Source organism: Sipha flava, unplaced genomic scaffold (assembly GCF_003268045.1).
Source record: "Sipha flava isolate LNK unplaced genomic scaffold, YSA_version1 276_pilon_pilon, whole genome shotgun sequence".
Lineage (NCBI taxonomy): Eukaryota > Metazoa > Arthropoda > Insecta > Hemiptera > Aphididae > Sipha > Sipha flava.
The window spans coordinates 176,257-187,645 of record NW_020272941.1 but is presented as its reverse complement, the minus strand read 5'-3'; the positions used below and the strand labels follow the sequence as shown (position 1 = coordinate 187,645).

General features: G+C 29.2%; 1 protein-coding gene across 4 annotated transcripts in view; it reads right to left on the bottom strand.

Moving 5' to 3' along the window:
- The window catches only part of LOC112685436 (trithorax group protein osa), a 38,102-nt gene that overhangs the window by 2,605 nt on the left and 24,108 nt on the right, over positions 1–11,389 (bottom strand). Inside the window, exons 4-16 of one of the 4 annotated variants that reach the window (XM_025557317.1) lie at positions 6,770–7,307; positions 6,551–6,687; positions 5,876–6,313; positions 5,444–5,741; positions 5,136–5,368; positions 4,299–4,496; positions 3,986–4,202; positions 3,772–3,918; positions 1,864–2,020; positions 1,539–1,800; positions 684–852; positions 430–605; positions 183–299 (exon numbers count right to left, since the gene is read on the bottom strand). In XM_025557317.1, the coding sequence (XP_025413102.1) occupies positions 183–299; positions 430–605; positions 684–852; positions 1,539–1,800; positions 1,864–2,020; positions 3,772–3,918; positions 3,986–4,202; positions 4,299–4,496; positions 5,136–5,368; positions 5,444–5,741; positions 5,876–6,313; positions 6,551–6,687; positions 6,770–7,307 (3,087 nt within the window). Of the gene's footprint in view, positions 1–182; positions 300–429; positions 615–683; positions 853–1,538; positions 1,801–1,863; positions 2,021–3,771; positions 3,919–3,985; positions 4,203–4,298; positions 4,497–5,135; positions 5,369–5,443; positions 5,742–5,875; positions 6,314–6,550; positions 6,688–6,769; positions 7,308–11,389 lie in introns of all 4 variants that reach the window. The other 3 variants (XM_025557316.1, XM_025557315.1, XM_025557318.1) reach the window with 3 other exon arrangements.

Genomic DNA, 11,389 nt, shown 5'->3' with positions numbered 1-11,389 from the left:
TAAAATTAAAAAAATAGTTGTCCATCTTGAAATAATAGAGTACATATAAAATTATAAATAGTTTAAAAGTATTATAGCATTTTCTTTTTATAATTTAGTACTCATCATTTTGGGTTAAAATTTGTTTTAATTAAAATAATCAAAAATTGAAATAATTAAATTGAGACAAATTTTTGATTTACCTTCATGTGTGGAGGTGGAGCCATCGGACCATGTGGTCCATAAGGTTTACTTCCATCAGGACGAAAACCATGTCGAGGCATTCTCATTTGTGCTGGTGACATTGAACCCCAATGATTCTTAAAAAAAGAATAAAAATGATAAATATTTTATGATTTATCAAAACAAGTAAAATTATAAAAACCCAACCCATTTTATTTGTTTGTTTGCTGAAAAAATGAATCTTATATATGAATAAAATTATCCTACCTGTTGTGCACCATAAGGTTGTCCTTGTGGAGGATATCTATGTTGTTCCCATTGAGGTGGTTGTCCTGTATGTGATGGTGGCATAGATCGTGGTGAACCCTGTGACCAATTTTGTGGAGGTTGAGATCCAGGTGGATAACCAGGTCGAGGGTATTGATTAGCAGCATTTGGAGTACCTGTCCAACCTAGTATTAGTTAATACAATTCTTGGTAAGAAATAGAATATATAAACTAATGTTATATTTAAAAGTTACCTGGATACATAGGTCTTTGTTGAGGACCATAACCAGGATAACCAGCAGGTTGTGGAGGACCTGCTTGTTGATCTTTAGCAAAGTCTGGATGACGTCGAGGTTGTGGTGGTGGCATTCCTTTTCCAGGGTAAGCACCAGGTGGTGCACTAGTTGGTGGGTATCCTGGACTCTGAAATAAATATAAAAATAATATAAAATAATAATATCACAGTGAAGTGAAACAAAATTAAGTTTTTAAATATCATAAATACATTATAGTCCTTAGTAGGCCTAGAGTTAATGTATGAATTTAAATTAATAAAAATGATATATTAGTGTATATGATACATATATACACTAGATAGATAAACTTCTAATTAAATACATTTTTTTTATAATTAAGATGAAAAACTGAAATATATATATATACTTCTTTAACAAAGTCAATTCATTATATAGAGAAAAGCAATTTGTATTAGTAGTAAGATTGGACATATTTTTAAGGTTAAATGGCTAAACATTTTTACCTATTAGATGATAATTAAGTGATGACATACAATTTGTATGCATAGAATTAAATTAATTTAAAAACTATCAATAGTGATAGAACTTAAAAAATACACTTAAATCTTTATATTTTAAATATTACACCTAATTATTAAAATATTAGATTAAAAAACAACTTGCCAAAATAACTATCTTTAATGAAATTTGTTTGAATAATTTTAAAAATCAAAATTTAAAAAATGTTAACAATAAATTTGAATTTTCAAATATATTAGAAAGAAAGAAACCTATAAGATTCCAATTGCAGTTATTCAATAAAAATATTTTATGTTATAATTTAATTTCAAAATTAAAAATTAATTTACTAACAGCAGGAGGGTCTTGCCGATAGTAATCAGGCTGAGGCTGTTGACCTGGTGGATAGCCAGGAGTAGAAACCGATCCACCTTGTGTTTGGTTAACTGTGGCTGGAGAAGAATTCTGTAGTGGTGGGGGTCCAGGAAACCTAGGTGGTTGTTGGTAGCCAGCTGGTGGTGGAACTGGTCCACGACTATATGGATCTTGACCATTACCAGGTCCTTGAGGAGTATTTGGTGGGCCTTGTGGAGGAGGAACTGAACCACCATAGTTCCTAAAGAGAAATTTGATTATAGGAATTATTTTCAAGTGAAAATTAAAATATATATTTATATACCTGTCGGCATCATTTGAATAAGGTGGATATAAAGGTGGTCTCACTGGGCCACTAGGATAACCAACTGGAGTACTAGCTGGTGGATAATGTCCATATTGATCATTACTACTTGGATATTGATTATAGCCACCTTGTCCTTGGTAACTTCCTTGTGCTCCTAACATATTACAATTATTTAATTAACAATTATAAAGAACACATTGAAATATCTTAAATTATAATAAAATTATTATCTAATAACGTTATAACAAAAAGAAAGTATTACAAAAATAAAACTGTAACTTGAGGTATAAATATTTATAATAAAAAATATGATAAATAAAAATTATTTAGGCTATTAAAAAAATATACTAACTATGAAAAATTATATATATATATATATCTATATAACATTAAATATTGACCACTTATGACATGAGACTGAAATAAAATGATGTTATGGTAGTATTCTCATATTTTTCATTGGCCTTATCAACTAGTTTCTTAATATTAATGAATTTTATTTATTTATATAAAATACAATAATCTTAATCATTTAATAACAATACTATTTTCAGTAATAATTTGCTATCTCTATCTGACAAACGCATAATATAACAAAAATAGAATAAATCTATAGGTCATATTATAATGAATTTGAATGATTTTTAAACTTTAAGTTAATAATAGTTAATATTATCACTAAAAATAAAGTTTTTCTTCAATATTTAAATACAAGATTAATTTATGTTTAACCGAATTAAACAATATTACAAATGATAAATGCTATGTTAATATAACTCTATAATAATATAATTTATATTAATTTAACTATGGCATATAATAAAAAAATAACACTAATATTTTATATTTAATGAATTTTCAGCAGATCCAAAATTAGTGGAATGTTTACAACAAAAAAATATTATAGTAAGCATGATTAAAACTTTCAGTAACTATTATTTTTTTAAGTACAATATAGTCTTAATAATCCAATACATGTGGAACCAAATTACTGCAGGATTATTAAAAAACAACTAGACATTTTAAAAGGAATTTGGTAAAAATATGAATGAATTATTTATTTATTTATTTATTTATTTATCAAACTACATTTACATACAGAATTTATTTTGATAAGTAATCATGAAAATAACCAATTTATTTGATTAAATATAATTATTAACATAGACAAGTTTATAATTTTTATTAGAACTCTAATATTATTTAAAAATAAAATAATCAAAATAATAGTGGAAGTAAAAATATCATGCATTACTGAAAGAACAGGATTATCAAGACTACACTATAAAATAAAATAGCCGAAGATGTGATGGACAATTAAGATAAGGTGGCTTATTTAAACTATAGCCAGATCCAACCCGACAACTAGTGGATTTTGCTTTCCAAACATGACAGCTTCTCAAAGAAACAAATACCAACATCACTTCACTTTGTGTACAAGTACATACAACTACCATACTCAACATCCAGCACTCAATGGCTTGAGATCCATGTATCAATAAATAATAATTAATATAAGGATTCAATTAAAAATAAAAATCAGAAAAAATAATTTTCAAAAAACTTAGGAAAATATCCAACTATCATATCTTGTTATATTTTTAATATAACTATTATAAAAGTGTGATGATAAAATACATTCCTTGTTTTGCTCAAAATTTAAAATATTAGTTGTATGGTATATATATATATATATATATATATAAATAAATTTAATTAATTAAATTTTATATATATATAAAAAGAACAAGCAAGTAAACTCGTTCTTTCTAAAAACCAATTAATACTATCTTTTAAAGAAATATTACATTTAATTTAATTTAATACATTTCAAACACATTCCAAAACAGTAGTTTCATTCACGAGCTGATTAATACAATATTAAAAAGTCCTCTATAATCTTACCATGAGGAGGATGAGGTGGTCTTTGAGGCGAATTATAATCTTGTGGGCCACTATATCCTCCATATCCTGGGTAACCATCTACATGTCCTGGTCCTGGGACTGTTGGTGCTGATGGTAATGAATCTTGTGAATTAGATCCTGCAGAACCTAATCGTAATTATTTACTTAAATCCCACCTAGCAACACACTTAGTGTGTTGAACAAGATCACTTACCAGGAGAAGGCACAGATGTTGCCTTAGAGCTTTTCTTTTTTGTAGAGGACTCAACTTGATTAATTATAGGTACAGGATCTATACCCCCACGGTCAAAATGACATTCGTAGGGTAATAAGTTTTTAGTATAGTGTTTTCTTAAAGTATAAGCTGCACTTGATGATGCACCAATACCCAATAAACCAGCTACATCTTTCCATATTTTATTTTTTGTTACCTGTAAAATATAAATTTAGCACAGACTTAGTAGTAGTTTAATAAATTATGCATAGAAACAAATGAGTTGTTAAAATAAATAACATCGACTGCACACCTTGCATACTTCCATGAAACCTCCTCGTTCTTTAACATATATATACAAGCGGAACAAGTCTAAAGGGTTTTTGGAGATAGTTGGACATGTGGAAATTGGCGATCCTCTTTCTTCCATGAAATGTAATAATTTATCCAACCAAATGCGCCGTTCTGGATTATCATCCATTTCGTACAATTTACTTAAGCTATCATGTTTCTAAAAAATAATAGTTAATTTAAGTTTCAAAGTAGTATGATGCCATTATTAATATTTACAACTTAAAATGTATTATCAGTCAAAATTACTATTTGATTAAAAAATAAATTATGAAAAGGTCTATATAAATCAATATATTTAACTTAATGATTAATGATATTTAAATACAATAAATAGTATTATAACCTTATGTATTGGTATAATAATAAATTGTAATTAGATGTAGCAGTTTTTTTATTGAGATCCATAAGAATAAAAATGTAATTTTAATTAGAAGTGGATTTGATTGTACAAAAATAAAAAATAATAGCATGGAGGATAAATGAAAAGAATAACAAATATTAAAGGAAATTATAAAGGTTTAAAAAGTCTATAATAACATAAAGAAATTTTATCAAATGAGGCACTTCCATAAAAAAATAATTAATTACATTTTATTTATTTCACAATATGCATTTTAATGTATACAATAACATAATTATCAATATAAAGAATGTAGTTAGTAAACTTAATCAATAAATTTAACTGGTTTCTAAAAAAAAATGTATTTATATTTTATAGATTAATATAGCTTTTTTCAAGAAATGGCATATTTTCAAATTATCAGGCTTATTATTAGACATATTTTAAGGATTTTACCTTTGGACGATATACATGTTCATTTTGAGGAGTCATATGGCTATTAAATACTGGATTATGAGGTGGAGGTCCTCTGGGCCAAGCAGATGCCAATGGATCTGGATTAGAATATTCATCATGAGCAGGTGAACATGGTGGACCCATTATACCTCCCATTCCCTGTTGGTATATCATACCACCGCTCATATTTTCTTTTCTTTTAGGTGTTGTACAATTGGAATCTTCACCAGAAGCTAACAATACAATATCAATTAATAATTAATTAAATATAAAATTTAATAATAAAAAAATGTCAATCAATTATCTACCTGCTGAAGCATTTGATAAAGTAGATTGCTGACTTGCATCATCAATGGCAGTACCATCAGGTCCAGTGGTAATAACAGAAGTAACAGCACCACTAAGACTTTGTTGTTGTTGTGAAACTTCATGATCAACAGACATCATTGAAGAATTTGGAGGAGCCATCTGGGGCCCAGAATTTGATTGAACTGGAGCTGGTGGGCCCATACTATGAGGAGGCATTGAATTTAAATAATTTCCTGGACCAGGGCTAGGGGGCACTGGGCTTGATGTCTGATAGCTTCCAGGTCCTTTATGTTGTTGCTACAATAGTAAAATATAGTAATAATTAAAAAAAGTTAATATTAATACCAGATACTAAAAATAAATATAACAACTAAAGCAAGACATTTAAAGCAATAAAACAAAGCTATATTTTTGTTTGGTTGGGTGATCACCTGTAAATGTTGTTTGAGGTAGTGTGGATGAGGTGGTGTATGAGGCCTAGGACCTGGTGAAACAGGTGGAGGCGGCCCAGGAGAAGCACCTTGCTGCATTGGATGCATTTGATGGGCATGCGGGTGCATATGAGGTCCAGGAGGAGGTGGGTGGTGAGAATGGTGATGGTGTAATGGGGATTGTGCAGGAGGAGGATGTTGAATTGGTGATGGTTGATGTGATGGCTGATGTGGTTGTTGTTGTTGTTGCTGTGGCTGTGGAGGTTGTTGTTGCTGTTGGTGTTGCTGCTGCTGCTGTTGCTGCTGCTGCTGCTGCTGCTGCTGAGGGGAAGATGAAGGAGGAGGTACTTTGGTAGGTGTAGGTGGTTGAATTGGACCACTATGGTGATTATTATTTAATGGAGGTAGTGCTTGTGGTGGACCACTACCAGGCCATCCCTGCAAAGCACATTTTGTGTCACAAGAAGCATTTCATGGAATTTAGAACAAGCAGACAAAACACAAAAAAAAAATACAAAACCTTTTTGAAACTAACGAGTGTTTAGTAAACATAATCCAAAAAATTTATAATAAATTATAATTAAATTTTTAGTATCAAATAATAATACCCAATAAATGTTAAGTGTTAATTGAAATAAATATATGACAGAACAAATTTTTTCATTCAAAACTTACTTGATAAGGAGGAAATTGATGAGGTGGTCCATGATGCATTGGCATACCTCTAGGTGAGTATTGTTGTGGAGGACCATTACTATTAGGTGGGGGATACCCTTGATAAGGTAAACCAGGAGGTCTAGCACCATAATTACCTATAAAATTAAAATAACATTAATATTAGTACAAAATATTATTTAACATACTCAATATTCATTAATTATGGTTATATTTTACCTGGAGGCTGTTGAGGATATGATCCCATTGGAGGAGGAGGTTGTTGTGCTGGATAACCACTATGTGTAGATACGGGCGGAGGAGGTCCATAAGGATTAGGTCCAGGCATTTTATATGGAATTCCTGGAGCACCTGGTGCAGGAGCTGTCATATGAGGCATACCAGGTGGTTGTGGAGAAGGTTGTTGTTGATATCCTCCTTGTGATCCCATAGGCGAATGACTCATTCTATTGTTTGTAGTAGCTTGCCCTGGATCAGGCTGCTGTTGGCTACTTGGTGGTCTAGGTGGCATTGGAATGTTCTGTTGTTGTTGTTGTTGTTGTTGTTGTTGTTGTTGTTGTTGTTGTTGTTGTTGTTGTTGTTGCTGCTGCTGCTGCTGCTGCTGTTGAGATGGTCCACCGGGCGGTACTGTAACAGCAGGCGACATGGAACGCGAACCAGTAGATCCTGTTGGAGAAGGTGATGGTCGCAAAGGTGTTCCACCATTCCCAGTTCCACCGCCACAGTTGCTGTCGTTACTGTTTTGACTTGTCAAATCCTGTATAAAAACCTTTAGCATTATATACGCGGGAGTATATAAATAAAAATAGAATCAACAGGTCGTTTTTAGACAGTAAAAAGATGCAAAAGGATCATATGGTTGGTAGAGTGAAGAAGCGAGGGACAGGGGGTCAATAAAACATGTGAAGGTTTCGGGGAAGACCCACCGTCTGGGCCGGAAAAATACGGATGAAAGAGACGGAATAAGGAAGACAGAAGGATAGAGAAAGAGAAAACATAGAGTATACTATATACACATAAAAGGTATTCCTTCTATATTGCGGTAATTGGAAAAAGAGATGATTGAGTGGAAGATCGGAGGCGGGTAACAAAGCGCGGGGACAACAAAGTTGTGTACGATGAAAAACGGAGGGTTAGGACCTTTCCAATGACGGTGGTGGAGAGAAGGGCGAAAGAGAATGACAGAGAGCAAGGAACACGGCAGAAGGGTGGAGGGAAAACGCTATTCAACAACCGACACATATATTTATACACACATATATATACATACATATATATATGCATGCACACAAACGGATGATAAGGACATGGGCAAGAGAAGGAACAGAGGATTAGTAGAAGGGAAGAGGCACGTGTGATGCCATTCATAACATGTACAGACCACACCAGTTATTTCACCATAATTGCCAGTTTTCAATATAAATCAAATAGATTATATATGTAATTACATCTTTATAAAGTGTAAATGGTTGTAGTTCTTTTTTTTTCAATGAAATGAGGTTAAAAAACGACCAAGACCTTTTGTGACTAATCAATCATTATGCATTTTTAGAAGTTAAAATAACGGAAAAAGAAAAAAATAACAACCGAATTATGAATTGATCATTTACGGTAGTAGATACCAGACACAAAGCAAAGAATATAATTTATCTCTAACAAATCATGTAAAAAATATATAAATTTAATAAATCTATTGTAAGAATACTTTAATGCAAAACAAAACAGTCAAAACCAGTTTATTTACGTATTATAGTATTGGTATTTTGTAAAACAGTTGCACACGTAACATTATCATATATGCCATACATTTATTTTAGGTATAAAACTAAATTGTTTGTTTAACTATACTCTGATCAGTAGTAATCGATTCATAAAAATATCTAACAGTAATATTATTTAAATGTATGTTCATAATATACAATTACAATGACAATCATATTTTAATTTAGAATAATGGAAATGATTACTTACATCTCATATTAAATGTGTACCCTTTCTATTTTACAGTATAAACTTGAAATATGTATAATACATATTGTATATAACTACATGTTGGTTTTTTTTTTTAAAACAAAATTCAAACAATACATTTTCCTATTTAATTTATTTAAAAAAAAAAGATTTAATTGAATAATACTTATTGTGCATGTAAATAAATTATTAATGATAATTACATGATTATAAATATTCTTCTTTTAATAAAAATAAAATCAAAAAAAGAACCATATTTCCAGGTTGGATGAAACTCCGCGGTTGGGTAAGATACAGGAATGAGTAAATAATATTATTGTACTTGTCTTTAAAATTTGAAACAAATGTACGATTGTTTTTAAAAAGACCTTTCTGAAGATTTTAAAGATTGTTAATATCAAATGTTTTAATAAGATTGATTGAACTTAAAATGTTCTAACTTTTGAAAAAAAAAGGAAAAAAATGAGCATCTAAAATTTCAGAAAACCAAAAATCAAAAATTGACTATAAAAACACAAATTCCATTCAAATATTTAGAAACTATGAAATTTCGTTAAATATTAATAGAAGTATTTAGTAAATGATTTAAGTCACTACGATTAATGGATACTACCATATGGTTAGGTTAGTAGGTATTATCATACATGATAATATACCATACATGGTATATTATCTACAACAAAATGTGATATAAGTATTAATATAACTGACGTATTCAGTTAATGTCAAGATAAATAATTACTAATAATTAGTTATAACCAAAAAAATACTTCGGTGACAAACACTGTTTAATAAACATGAATATATTTCATAAATCGATATTAATATGTGTACTTTTTCAGACACAAATGGGATGTCTTATGTTAAGAACCACTGTTTATTTAATATTAGTTGATACTATTATATCTAAGTTAATATATGTAAAAGTGTATATTGTGGTAAAACAGTGAGACATATTATAAACTGATGCGCGTATGACTAAACGCGAATGAGATTCCCTACCCATACGACTGTTCTAAAGAATCTTCTGAATAAACCTTTTTTGCCGAACGACCAATTCAAATGCGAAGGCTCATATACGTAACAGTCTTAGTTCAGAGCATTAATACGAGAGAACCTTTAGAGCCTTCTATAACTATTATAACAATCGTACATTTTTTCTTTTAATTCTAAATATAAAAGTAATATTAGTTCGAGTGTTTGTTCATTTGTAGATGGGTTGATTATCTTTCGATAGTCCATAACACTTACAACATTATAATTAATTATAAATCATTATAACATTATACTTTTAATTGAAAAGTATTATATTTTAATTATTAAATAAAATAATTTCCAAATTATGCAAAATAACGAAATTACGAATAACAATGACAATTACTATGACGATGACGTTCAAATAAATTCAAGTAAATCAAGTTAATTAAGTAATGTACTACCTGCATCAAATGTTGAATCAAATATACAATAAGCAAATACAAGGAAACAATCGATTATAACCTTATGTTATACCCTAGAAGTAATAATATTGTATACCGTAATTCACTTTGTATACGCATAATTTTTTTTAAATGATTTTTCTAATAAATTATGTTTTAAGTCTAACCTGTCCCAAGCCGACATACATCATACATAATAAATTATGTGCTTCAAATAAAAATGCATTAATTGCTTAAGTAAATATTCATTTTATGCCCAAGCAAATAGAGAATTTGCAAAGTATAATAGATAAGTACAATAAAATAAATGAAATTAAGTTGATGGTACTGTTATATTGATATATACATTTTCTCATTATTGATCCCAAATAAAACGACAGAAGCATGGACTAAATGCTGTACAGCCTTATACATGGGATTTTATACTTTCGAAAGTCCAACATTATATTTTTGTTTTTAAAACATAATCTAAACTAGTTTTTTCAAAATATCAGTAAAATAATTAATATACTTATTTAAATTATATTAATAAAAATATTCCACTAGGTATTTTCAGTTTAATAATAAGCAAATTATAATTCATCAAGCACATAGATTAAACAAAGACTTTATAAGAACCAAAATTACAATAAATGTTGAAGTCAAAATTAAAAAAAAAAAAAAAAAATCATAATTATTTACTTAACGACTTAAAACTTTTTGGTCAATGTACAAATTAATTTCATAACCGTGGGAAATTTTCATTGGAGATTATTAAATTTAAGTACATCATGGATAATATACTCTTTAATTTTAATGATATATACTTTACTTAATTTTTACTTTACTTATACTTCATATATTCAAATTTAGAATACGTCAGTTGAAATTACAAAAACATTATTGAGAATCAAAGAATTATATGAAAATATTTAAGAACATGAATACTTTTGAAATTTCAGAATAATCTCAAATATTCTAATGATAACCAGTTATACTTCAACCCTCAACATTTTATTGCAATTAAGCTAGAGTAATTAATTTAAGATAATAGTTCGTATGAAATATCGTCAATAGAAGATATTTAAATGTGTACACATGCATCTCAAAGTAAGTCTCACTTTCATACTTACGTACACACAAAACAAGACACTATTGATGATGAAACGCTATTTCCTTAAGGTGTAAAAAAACAAAATTAAAAAAATACAATGCGGTTGAAGGCGATACATTATTAGCCCACGAATCATTAGCAATGAAGATATCTGTCAAAATTATTTTCAACTACCTAACTAAAACTAAATTAAAACTAAACTAAAATTAACTAAAAATTAAAACCTCACCCCGTTTACTACGAAGAAAAGTAGTAGTATTAGTAATATTAATAGTATTAGTATTAGTAATAGTAGTAGTAGTAGTAGTAGTAGTAGTAGTAGTAGTAGTAGTAGTA